General features: G+C 38.5%; 1 protein-coding gene and 1 long non-coding RNA gene across 2 annotated transcripts; both read right to left on the bottom strand.

Annotated features, from left to right (window-relative positions):
* Positions 1 to 626: 626 nt before the first annotated feature.
* LOC122971148 (collagen alpha-1(XII) chain-like) lies at positions 627 to 1,491 on the bottom strand. The gene is made up of 2 exons (XM_044337680.1): positions 1,233 to 1,491; positions 627 to 881 (listed from the first exon to the last, which is right to left on the bottom strand). Exons 1-2 carry the CDS (start codon positions 1,489 to 1,491, stop codon positions 661 to 663), a joined length of 480 nt encoding a protein of 159 aa, XP_044193615.1. The 3' UTR covers positions 627 to 660.
* A 1,901-nt stretch (positions 1,492 to 3,392) lies between these two features.
* Positions 3,393 to 12,705, bottom strand: LOC122971159. Its single transcript, XR_006399416.1, has 3 exons — positions 12,607 to 12,705; positions 3,925 to 3,957; positions 3,393 to 3,516 (listed from the first exon to the last, which is right to left on the bottom strand). It is a non-coding gene; the product is annotated as an uncharacterized LOC122971159 (long non-coding RNA).
* Positions 12,706 to 13,115: the final 410 nt, after the last annotated feature.

Genomic DNA, 13,115 nt, shown 5'->3' with positions numbered 1-13,115 from the left:
GTGTCTTCACCTTCCCAGGACCTCCACCAGGGAGGCCTCTTGATGGGTCAAGAAGCAGGGTCTCTTTCCTGGTTCCTTCAACAGCTCTCCAGTAACATTAATCAGAAGAAAATGTTCCTGTGTTAGTCTCTCCTGCTGTTGAGTTTCATAATGAGAGTAGTAATTCACAATGAGTCGTAGTAATGAGATGTCCTGCTGGTCACTCTTACTGATCGGCCTGAGCACTTCCCCATCGGTGGACCCTCTAATCTCTCCGTGTACAACAAGAGCTACAGAAACCCCGAGTTCCTCTTGATTGGTGATTCAATAATTAGGCAAAAACTACCAAACCGTTTTTCCAGTGCCAAATTTCGGACATGTTTGAACACATCCCTTCCATCTTGGACCTTCATCCTACTGTCCACACTGTGATTCCATGTTGGTACAAATGACATTAAGCTCAGACAATTTATAAAACTTCAACAGAACTTTGAAATACTGGAAACAGCTGAAAGTCTAGTGTGTCTGATCTTTTCTCTTTTATCATACCTGAGTCTGACAATATTCTGATTTTCTTATACAATAGATGAAAAGAAAGTACTAACCAGCAATAAGATAACTTTATATCTAACTGCAAGAATCCAAAATGTTTAACAGCTTTTAAAACTTGATATCTAAAGATTAATTCTGACACCAGCAGATCAGTGTGGTGTTAACATGTATCACTGTTTGATGATAACAGACTCTTTGCCTACCTAAGCTGTTGGCACTGTTACAGAGGTTGATGGTGAGGTTGGCAACGATGTCCAGGAGGAACGAGGAGTCGATGACACTGAACATGTGAATTTCATCAGGATCTGAGGCGATGGTCCTCAGCTGAGTCTCGTTTACATTCTTTACACCTGAGAGAAAAATGTTAAAACTGATGGTTGTACATGTTTAATCCCATTAAACAGAAATCATATGTCCTTCATTATCACTACCAAAGCACACCACATATTTAGATTTACTTTCTTCCTTGTGAGCAGCAGATTGGTTTAATTCATTTCAGCCCACTATTAAAAGACTTGATTTAATAATGTAAGACATTAAATTATATAAACTATAAATGCAGTCATACACATCATCTTAAGAGTCTTACTAACTAACGTTTTCATTGTAGCAAAATATCATGTTTAATTCATGTTAATGTCACTTTATTCTTTCATGGTAAAATAATGTAGTTTCAGAGTTGCAGAGAGAAAGTCAATCACCAATAGTGTAGATCTCAATACCGTCGTCTCTCAGGCGCTGTGAGTCGAGGGATACGTCGTCCTGAGACTCTCCATCAGTAATCAGGATGAGAATTTTTTGGGAGTCTGAACGCATTCCCTTATTGGGTTGAAACAAATCATATTGGATGTGACTCAGAGCTCTTCCTGTATGACAGAAATAAAGAGGCTTTAAAAGATACAGAGACTTTATTTCATGTGTTGCTTGTTCCAGACATAAAGGTCCCGTTACTTTGTTCATAGACTGTTAGGTGACTGACAGCTGCACCACTTCAACACCTGTGTAACAAAATATCTGGTTCTTTGATAAAAAGTCAAAGCTAGAAGCCTGTAGACATAAAATCTGAAAGAGAGAAGTTAACTACGACTCCCAAGATGCATTTCAGTCAGAAACATCCAATCACAGAGCTTCAAATTCTACTTTTATTTGTATTACTATAATTATTATAATCACTATCACTATAACAGCATCAGCAGTCTGTGATATATAACATTATACCATGATACTATAACAATAATGTTATATCACAATATTAATAATCATAAGACTATAACAATAACATTATTATTAATATTATGATCGTAACAATAATAGAAATTACTGTCATCATTCATCCAATTTCTGTTGTAACTCTACTATTTCTGGAATCACCATAAATGAAAATACTTCCTACTAACTTTATCTGAAGTCTGTTCTGAAGATGTTATTTGTTAGCAGAGACACAGTTTTCTTGATCTGTCAAACAGGTGAATTTCATTCACAAATTGCTGGATATATTCAATATATTCTATACTATAAATACTTTAAGTTAAAATTTTGTACAAAATACAGATCACTGACAGTTTCACTTTCCACCGCTGACAGACCTAAATACAGAAAGTAAATATATTTGGATCTAATCAGAGTCTCTGCCTTAGTCCCTCACAGTGTAAAGCTGGTGTGGATCAGACAGCCTGCTGTTAAATTACCTGTGTAGTAGTCGTAGTCTCCTCCTTCCTGTGGCAGGTTGGCTATGGCCTCCAGCAGGGATTGTTTGGTCTGATGGGCGTTCAGGTACCACTGGGTCACTGATCTGTCAGCGTACTGAAGCAGACCTGCAGAAAACACAGAAATGTGTGAAACTGACACATTGACCCAGCTTTTGATTTTAATAGAATAACAATGATGATAATGATAATTGTTGGTTTATTACTGTTATTACTGTTATCTTGTTGTCATCGTTGCACCAACACTCATACACACACATCACATGTCTCACACACACTGATGTCTGTACTAATCTGCATATGCATAGAGGGACGAGAGGACTTAAAGGACCATTCCAGCAGTTCAGTCCAGTAGGACCAACAGGCTAACAGGCTAATAACCCCTGAGTCTACTGTCTGACTCTGGTACATGACTTTAGAGTCTCCTTCCTGGAGGAAATGGACATTGACACCATTGTTGGAGGAGCTGGAGCGAGGCAGTGATGCTGTGGATGAACCAACATGACAAAGTTGTGCATCCCTCCTAGCTAGAATGTTTTGTTCAGAAATGCGGTGTGCTTCACAGAGTCTGTTCAGTCAGAACATCTGTCCTGCTAACTGATCCAACACCGACCTACACAGAAGGAATGTACAGTATATCTCCACCATGGAAATCAGTGTCTGGATAAAAGATTGTTTTACAAGCTGAATCATAATTACTATGAGTTATAAATGTGTGTTTCAGTAGATGAAGCACTGGATTTTAAGGTAGGTGTATCACCTGAACATTTCATTTTGAACATTTTGAGAATTCTGCAAGTTATTACAAAGCTAAAATATGTCTGCATGTTTTGGGAAATAACTGGCAGTAATGGAGGCTGTATGCAGACAGCAGTTATTTAGCTTAAACATGTAAAACCACTGGTATGGTCCTTTTATCCTCACATCAGCCATAACCTTGAATACTCTGGTTATCATGTCCCATTTTACTGCTTTGTTGCTCATTTTGAATTCGGGACCTGCACCTGTATTTGAATATTTTCACATTGTGGTGTAAAGATTTTAGTATTTTTAGTACTTTATACACAAGCAGTAGTAGTAATAGTACCAGGAGCAGTAGTGTGAATAGTTGTAGTAGTGAAAATATTACCGATCTGGACTTTGTGAGGGCCGATGTTGAAGTTGTTGACTATTTGAGTTAGAAAGGACTTAATGTTTTCATGGTCTTCAGAGGTGGTGTTCCTGGATTCACAGACCAACAGTACGATGTCAGCCTTGGCTGTGCTTTCACACTGAGAACCTGGAGGAAAACAGAGGATTGTGGGATACAATACACAAGAGACCAGATATAGAAGCAAGACTAAGACTGTGTCTGAAATCACGCACTATTTACTACAAAGTTCACTCTATTTACCCTCCTCCATTTTGTTTCAGTGTCTGAATTCTGTGTGTAAATTTATCCAACATTTAGAGCCTCAAATGATCCACAATGGAACAAAAAAGTCGTGTTCATGTCATGTACACTACTTCCTGCAAACAATCCCACAATGCCATGCGTTTTATTAGTTATTAGTTTTGAGGGTATTTGTTCATAAACCAAAGTGGATTCATTGTGCAGCACTGATGGAGGTGCGAGTAACGTCCTCCAGCTCCTCCTGGGGGATCAGAGGCGTTCCCAGACCAGATGAGATATATTCTCTCTTTTTACCTGTTGGTTGGTGTTTATCTTCAGCCTGGAGTCCTGCAGAGAAAATCAGAAAATTAATATTTATATTGTTGCAGAGCTGTGAACTGAACAAACACTGTGAGGCTTTGCAGCAGCTCAGAGCTCATCTCACTGAAAACACACAGATGTTGAAGTCGATGCTACAAACAATTATAATTTGTGTATGAAAATAACGTGTTAAATTTTCAGTAACTAGAAAACTGAGCTATTGCAGTATGAGGTACTCTCAATTATTCTGGGGTGAAAATAATCCTCACAAAAAGACAAAAAATGAAGGAAAAACAAACATCTCTTTGCCTGGTCAGTCTGAAACTTTAAAGTCTGAAACTTTAAAACCTTTTTTCTCGACCTCACTGCTTCTACTTTCTACTTCTTCTCTGAAGAGCAGCAGATGAGATGAACACATGAACACAAGCTCAACAGACGCTTCATACAGAGTTAAAGGAAAACTAACATGTTGGTTTGTTTCCTGTCTGATCGTCTGACTGCTCGTGTTTCTGACCTATCAGACGTCTTTTTAATGATGTCACCATGTTCACAGATCTCTGATATTAACTTGTTGAGTACGATGTTGTTACTACTGATAGAAATGATGAACAAAACTATGAAAATAAGCCAGAATTATGTTTTAGTGCAACAGACTGGTTCATATAGAGTTAACCAACAGACTGGTTCATACAGAGTTAACCAACAGACTGGTTCATATAGGGTTAACCAACAGACAGGTTCATATAGAGTTAATGCAACAGACTGGTTCATACAGAGTTAACCAACAGACAGGTTCATATAGAGTTAATGCAACAGACTGGTTCATACAGAGTTAACCAACAGACTGGTTCATATAGAGTTAACCAACAGACTGGTTCATGTAGAGTTAACCAACAGACTGGTTCATGTAGAGTTAACCAACAGACAGGTTCATATAGAGTTAATGCAACAGACTGGTTCATATACAGTTAACCAACAGACTGGTTCATATAGAGTTAATGCAACAGACTGGTTCATATACAGTTAACCAACAGACTGGTTCATATAGAGTTAACCAACCGACTGGTTCGTGTAGAGTTAATGCAACAGACTGGTTCATATACAGTTAACCAACAGACTGGTTCATATAGAGTTAACCAACAGACTGGTTCGTGTAGAGTTAACCAACAGACTGGTTCATATAGAGTTAACCAACAGACTGGTTCATATAGAGTTAACCAACAGACTGGTTCATATAGAGTTAACCAACAGACTGGTTCGTGTAGAGTTAACCAACAGACTGGTTCATATAGAGTTAACCAACAGACTGGTTCATATAGAGTTAACCAACAGACTGGTTCATATAGAGTTAACCAACAGACTGGTTCATATAGAGTTAATGCAACACAGCAGCTCAGAATGACTTCAATACCCAGACATCCTGTGTGGTGACATCATATAACCACTGTGCTATTTAAAGACTGTATGTGTGATGAGCTGCTTCTCAGAACTGAAGCCTCTAACCACAGCCTAAAGCATCAGTTCACTGGAATTATTTCACCTGATTTTGAGATATCAGCCTTTTCTTCATCATCATCCTCAGTATGAGCTCATGCTGTGCTGCCAGACTTTGTTTAAACTTGCAGGACTTTATTTTAAATTCTAGTTGAGATTCCAAAGTTTTCAAAAATACCCAAACTGTCCCCCAAAATTTTGGGGAAATGTGTCTAAAATGATGCAGCAGCAGAAATGTAGATTATTTCCATCTGATGGAACGATGCAGCAATAAAAACATGGAGCCTTTTTGAAGAATTTACTCATGAGTGAATATGAACAACATGATAGACAATATGTCCGACGCTGTCAGAGAAAAACCCTCTCAACTTCATCTTGTTCATGTTAAAACGTCACGTTCTGCCTCCTGCACGCTCTGCCCAGACGAGTGTAGATGCAGTAGTGTGTGTGTGTGTGAGTGTGTGTGTATGTGTGTGTGTGTGTGTGTGTGTGTGTGTGTGTGTGTGTGTGTGTATGTGTGTGTATGTATGTGTGTGTGTGCGTGTGTGTATGTGTATGTGTGAGTGTGTGTGTGTTGGTTTGGTCTGATAGGTGTGTTAATAATAATGAATTAGTTTAGATGCTCATCAACAAACTGTAGTGTGAGTTTGACTCAGAACAGTCAAACATGATAGAAAGACTCAAAGAATTAAGTAACTGACAACTAAAGCAACTACAAAACGAGACGTGAATCACAGGATGAAGAAAGTCCTTTTTAAAATTCACTCGCCACACATTTCATAGTAACACATCAACATGTGAGCCCCTAATACGACATGAAGTCACTGGTGTAACATAGTTTAAAAACATTTTTTACAATATTTTCATGATCAAAACATAGATACATGTAGGAAACAGTTCTTTAAATTTAATTTTCTAAAGACTTTGTACCAATTCAGTTTGTGGTCACAGACACAGGTCCCCTCTTTGATAGGTAGACATGCGTCAGGGTTGCAGGGACCCTCTTGGTCATTTCTTTTAAATAAATTTAAAATGCACATTTGCAGTTTTACTGTGAAAAAAAGAGCTGAAAATGTTTTTTTTCCTCCAAAATAACAAGAAACAGCAGTCCTCAGTTGGTAATATATGACTGTGTGTGCGTATGCATGCGTACTTGTATTTGTACCCTTTGGGGACGTAACTAAAGTCTCCAAAACGTAAATCATTACATCATCACAGTATCTGACGGCTGCAGTTACTTCTTACTTTACAGATTCTACATTCAAAACACAACACTGTTGTCAGGTGAAAACCTTGTAACTCCAAATGTCAGATTTTGCAGAAACTCAGTGAAACAAACTAGTTTTAATTTGATGACTGGATGCATTTTTGTCATCACAGTTCAACTGATGAGCAGCTTCTCAGAACTGAAGCCTCTAACCGCAGGATGTTTTTGATTTTAGTTACAGGAAGCAGCTCAAACACGTATATTTCATTTAAAAAAAGTGTTTCACTACAGTCAGTCCTGTATGTGACAGGACATGCTCTGCTGTTGCCATGGTAACAGATGTATACTATGTAATCTCACATCAGATGCTCATCAGTTAGTTTGTCCCCAGATGATTTCCTGTCACATTAAAACCTCTAAACTTAATTTTGTTTGCATTAAAACAAACTGTTTTATGTAGTTCAGGAAGTTTGTGCAACTGATTTAGAGAAACACTTTGAGAGGCCTCCCTTCTCGGGATATAAAGAGTTAAACAGAGTGGTTCATGTAAGGGATAATCAAAGAGTAGGTCATCCTGCTTACACCACGGTCATTTGCCAACAATATAAAATAAAAGCAATCGCAAATTTTTGGTTAAAGTTTTGCAGTCAAAATCAAAAGGTTATGTAGAAGGAGCTTACTGTTGTCATGACAAGGAAGAATTCTCAACCCTTTTACAACCAAGCAGTATGACCTGCATGATAAAGTACGAATTACAACAGGGTGAGGTAAGCGACGGTTATGGCTGCATCATGTTGTGACTGTGCAGACATAGACCTAACAGGTTACCAGGAAATGACAAAATTTTAATGTTGCTGAGCTTTAGTTAATTGAGTTGCAGCGCTACTTCATAGACATTCACTAAATTGATTAGGTTAAATAAGAGACATACCAAACAGGTGCTCATTTATTGGTTTGTTAGTTCATCAATTTTATTGGTTCATTTTTATTTCAATTAAACTATATCAGATAACAAAATAGTCTATATTAACAATTTAGAACAGGTCTAGCCCTCAACCAGCAAAAAATAAACTAGCCTACCTTTTTTTCTTGCAATGAAGCTGTTAATGAGCCTGTATTAACAATCAACGACTAGTCAAGCTTTGATGATGGGTAACGGTGCTTGTGGAGGTATGGCAAGACAACATCTGGCCCCATGTGTCCCTCTCCGATATGGATGAGACCCAGTATGATGTGAGGCAGGTCTCACATCGGTGGCCTGTCACAGACATAATCCGGCCACTTTCCAGGCCCGCATCCAAGACCAGACCCACAGCAGTGCTCCGTAGGCTGTGGTTTGTGTAGATCCGGGAGAGGGGTGCAGAGAGACTCATCTGAGAGGCAAGAAATTAATTTGAATAAGTAATTTGGGGAAGCGGGAGGATGGATTATTAAAGCATATAAAAATCATATAGTCTATGCTTTTATCAGCTAAATATCTCACCCTAATTCACCCTATCAGCTCCCAGGAGTAGGGGAGAACAGGGACAGTTGTAACATGGGACGGTTGTAACACCTTGAATTCCTCCAATCAGAAACAAGCTACAGTGATTATACTCACTCTGCACATGCTCAGTTAGATTGTCTTCTTGCTTACAAAAAAGGAGCCACATTTGAAACTCCCAGAAAAAGTTACCAGGAAAAATGTTTTCTTTAGGTAAAAATTCAACTTTTCTATCAGATGTATTTTTTGGATACTGTCTTGAGATCAAATGTCTAGGAATCCAAACAAGTATTATTAGCATCACTGTTCTGTAAGCTGAAAATAGAAATTCCTAACATGTGTCAAACTAGCAGTCAAGCTAGTTCACATGAGGTGAAAACATGGCTGATGATACTGGGACGGTTGTAACGCCTTGTTACAACTGTAAGTTACATTTATATTTTAAAAACCTGAAGGCCTACATAGACTAGATAGATAGTTCAGACTCAGTTATAAGAGGATGATGGACACTGGTGTCTTTTTACCGCTTTTCCTGTGGTGTTTCAACATGGCTTTAAAGACACAATTGCTTGATTTGAACTCCTATTACTTATTATATTGAAATGTGATATATGGCAGTTGATACAAGCTCAGATCCTTGTGCCATTTTTCACTTGGTTTCTTCCTTTTCTTCTCCATTTCTTTTTCCTCTGCTGTGTCCCATTCTTCAAAATTCTCCAAATAGATTGTAAGAAATGTTAAAATCAGCCATTGGTGTGTTTTTCATCCCGGTCGTTGGTTTATTAAGTTGATAACTCATCTGTGCTTGCCTCAGTTTATAACGAGTAAGCTTTGACAGCTGTGCTCTTTAATGTTGCTATGGTTACAGGTTGGGTAGTGGATTAATTTAGAACGGTGATTAAACTACATGTGCAGTACTTGGTTTTAGCACATACATGCCGACCAATCAGAAAAGAGTATTCACCCAGACCGTGGTATAAAGAGAGTTTAACAACAGAGAGTGGCTCATACAGAACCAAAAGAGCAGCGGTTCATCTCTCTTCTCTCTATATAAAGCAAGGAATCTCTGTCTGTCTGTCTGTATGTTTGTCCTTTGCATATCTCAAGAACCGTTCACCTAATCTACTCCACACTTGGTGGGTGCATTGCTGGGGACCCAAGGAAGTGCAGTGACAAATTTGGACACGCGACACGTTTAATATTAATAAATTTCACATAAACAAGTCATCAGTTGCTCCGCTCTGCAGTGGCGGGGCGGGACTTCTGGGCTCTGCTACTGCACGTCAGGATCAGAGCTGTACAACCTGCCATGAGAGAGAGGAGGAGACGACGTCTCTCTTCATTTGATAAAAGTTCGGCTTTGTTGTCGGCTTCCCGAGTTTTTAAAAAAGAAGAGAGAAAAAGAGAGAGAGAGAGGGCGAGAGAGTGACAGAGACAGCAGTGGAAAACTTTCTCTGAGATAAAGTTGTGAATGACAGAAATATAATGTTATGTTCTGATTGTTTCACAGCAGTTACGTTCTGAAGCACAAATAAACAACCATCAAACACTCAACAGGTGATCTAGTGTGGAGACAGACGCTCTTAGTTTCTGTTTCCTTTTCCTCCTCTTCTCCTTTCTCCTTTTAATTCATTCATTATATCCAACTAATGCAGCAGGAAATACAAAGTACAACAGGACACATCTGTGTTGTTTTCTCCTCGTGTGAATGCTGTGTTTCAAGCACAGCAGCAGAGAGAGAGAGTACTAGACTACTACTTCCTCCTACGATGTAAAACATTCAGTGAAATAAGGAACATTTACTTCAACAAGTTCAACTCTGTAATTTCAGATTTCAAAGAGCTTAATGAGCTCTCAAACTTAAAAATACTCCTGGGAGAAGGAGACAGGACATATCTTACTGCCCAATATATATCCACATGCCACAACCTGAGGGACAGTGAATGACACACACTCACACACATGCATAGGATATACTGTATAGGCTATATATAATTAATATAAATATTAACATTGTTCTCAAAAGTGAGGAGAGGGAGCTATAGAAAGTATGAGATAAACGACTGACCAGTCAGTGGTCAACAGAGTTTTCACCTTTTAGTATCAGTTCAGCTTGAGAAAAAGAATTTCACATGGCGTGCTGTAAAAGAAGAGAAGTAGACAGCGAAATGGACAGACTCGTAGTGGGCAGTCCAAAACCATTATGTCTCATAAATCACAAATCTTTTGAGCAAACACCCACTCAGATGATGTGAAGTGTGTCCTTACCTTCTACACAACAGAGTCAGACACTGTGTTCCTGATCTTTTATCTTTCATTTAGTTTAGTGTAATATGATAAATACACATAAATAAACACTACAAACACACTAGTTTGTATACTAGTTACATTTCAGAATTGAAGTTTTTATAGTTTCTGGGTCTGAATGATTAAAAACAGAATCTGAGCAGCAGAGGTGGAGATATCCTGACTTTTAGTCCAGAAACACTGGATCCTACATGCCCCATAATGCACCTGCAGAGTCTTTCATCAGAGCCTCCCTGCAGGTGGACAGACAGTTGGTGTGATTGTTTAATGTGTAAAATCTTTCCTTCTTTCTGATCCTAAACTGTATGTGAGACACCTGAGTGAGGATGGCTTCTGATTGGCTGTCGCCTCAAACACAGCTCGTCTGCCGATTTGCTAATGAGCTTCGTAAACAAACGATTTTGTCACTTTAATTTTTCCTTCAGCTGCTAAAACTGAAACATGGAGAATTATTCTGTGAAACATCTAATAAAGAACTCATCACAATAAAACATCTGTCAGCTGATAATCTGTAGTTTATTGTGTGTGTGTGTGTGTGTGTGTGTGTTTGTGTGTGTGTGTGTGTGTGTGTATGTGTGTGTGTGTGTGTGTGTGTGTGTGTGTGTGTGTGAAGCTGATTTTTGGGTCAGCGGTTATGGTTAGAGTAAGTCTTCAGGAAATTAATGTAATGTCCCCAGAAGTGAGTCAGGACAACATGAGTGTGTGTGTGTGCACGGTCAGAGCTGGGCACAGATATGAGGCCTAAAATGGTCACTAACTTTATTGTTTTTTTACATTATAATGTCGAACAAAGTTCCAGCGTCACTGCATCATAAAGAGAGACAAACAAACCTCTCTAAAGAAATCTCTCCTTCTGCTCCGGTTTACAACTGTCTTAAAACTTTAGTTGGTTTAAGCTGTTGCACTAATATCAGAGTGTTGTGTGAGTGAAACTAAGAGATATATGAGATCCTTCTAGTTTTATACTGAAGTATTACCTCTCTTGTTAAAGTACTGTTTTAATAATGTGTGTTTTAAGATACTGTTTTTGATAAGACTTTTTTACTTTCAATAGGATCATCACTAAAAAGTACCGACAACACTTTGGCGGACCTTAATCTAACCAGACCTTTTCCCAACAAGGCACGATTATGTGACTAGCCCCGAGTTACTAGCAATAAAAGAAATGTCTCTCTTCTTTTTACCATTTTGATAATATTATTTATAAAGTTTTAGGTAACAAGCTTTTTTATTGTTTGTTGAACATTTCATCACTGTAGTTTAGAGACTTTCCACTGTGAGGACAACTGGAAGCTGTTTGTACTTGTGGTTTTCAGTACGTGTTGTCCATGCAGCTCATGTTGCACTTGAGACAGGAAGTGGAGGCCTCTTTTTGAAACCTAAAGACATATTGTGGTGTTTCGCACTTGAAAGCTGACGTGACATTTGCCCTAAAAAATTCACCTCTGTTCCAACTTTCTTGTCATGTCTGCTCACACTATCAAACTGTCCTGTTACTTTATTTGGTCACTAAACTCTGAGTGTTGCTGGTTGAGTTTGTAACATGTGATGATATGATGTGACTGTTTCACCAATAAGATTTTTTAAATTAAAATATGATCATTTGTGTCCTCTGTTGATGAGAAAAAGAGCTGATTTTTTTTTCTCCAAAATAACAAGAAACAGTTGGTAATATAGGACTGTGTGTGTGTGTGTGTGTGTGTGTGTGTGTGTGTGTGTGTGTGCGTATGCGTGCGTACTTGTATTCGTACCCTTTGGGGACATAACTAAAGTCTCCATAACGTAAATCATTACATCATCACAGTATCTGACGGCTGCAGTTACTTCTTACTTTACAGATTCTACATTCAAAACACAACACTGTTGTCAGGTGAAAACCTTGTATCTCCAAATGTCAGATTTTGCAGAAACTCAGTGAAACAAACTAGTTTTAATTTGATGACTGGATGCATTTTTGTCATCACAGTTCAACTTATTACAACTCACATGTAAACACATCAGTCATTAAACTCTGTGAAAAGAAGCGATGTGAAACTATCAGGACTGAACTGAAGATACTTCACTACTTTTTACTGATAAAGTTTACCATCAGTGAAGTTTTGAATGCAGGATTTGACTTAAATTCAGTATCTTTACAAAGGAGTTTTAAACCTTTCACACATCCATCATTAAAGCAGAGTCCTACCTGAACTCCACAGCAACACCAACACCATCAGCAGGTGATCCATGACCAGCTAGACCGTCTGTCTCTGTCTCTGTCTCTGTCTGACGGACTCGTCAGCTCTCCTCTGCTAATAACATGTTCTGTTTCCTCTTTTATCTCATCAACCAGGAAACAAACTAACTGATGAGCAGCTTCTCAGAACTGAAGCCTCTAACCACAGGTTAGTTTTGATTTTAGTTACAGGAAGCGGCTCAAACACGTATATTTCATTAAAAAAAGTGTTTCACAACAGTCAGTCCTGTATGTGACAGGACATGCTCTGCTGTTGCCATGGTAACAGATGTATACTATGTAATCTCACATCAGATGCTCATCAGTTAGTTTGTCCCCAGACGCTTTCCTGTCACATTAAAACCTCTAAACTTAATTTTGTTGGCATTAAAACAAACTATTTTATGTAGTTCAGGAAGTTTGTGCAGCTGATTTTGAGAAACACTTTGAGAGGCCTCCCTTCTCGGGACATAAAGAGT

The sequence above is a fragment of the Thunnus albacares genome, chromosome 20 (genome assembly GCF_914725855.1).
Source record: "Thunnus albacares chromosome 20, fThuAlb1.1, whole genome shotgun sequence".
In the NCBI taxonomy this organism is placed as follows: Eukaryota; Metazoa; Chordata; class Actinopteri; order Scombriformes; family Scombridae; genus Thunnus; species Thunnus albacares.
The sequence above is the reverse complement of the archived record's forward strand: the minus strand, read 5'-3'. Positions and strand labels throughout refer to the sequence as shown.

Excerpts from the sequence above, each read along its gene's own strand:
- LOC122971148 (XM_044337680.1), bottom strand. The coding sequence starts at position 1,491 with ATGAACAAAGTAACGGGACCTTTATGTCTGGAACAAGCAACACATGAA. Across the intron at positions 882-1,232 it reads TATTGAGATCTACACTATTG|GTGTAAAGAATGTAAACGAG; the intron begins GTGATTGACTTT and ends TTTTTCTCTCAG.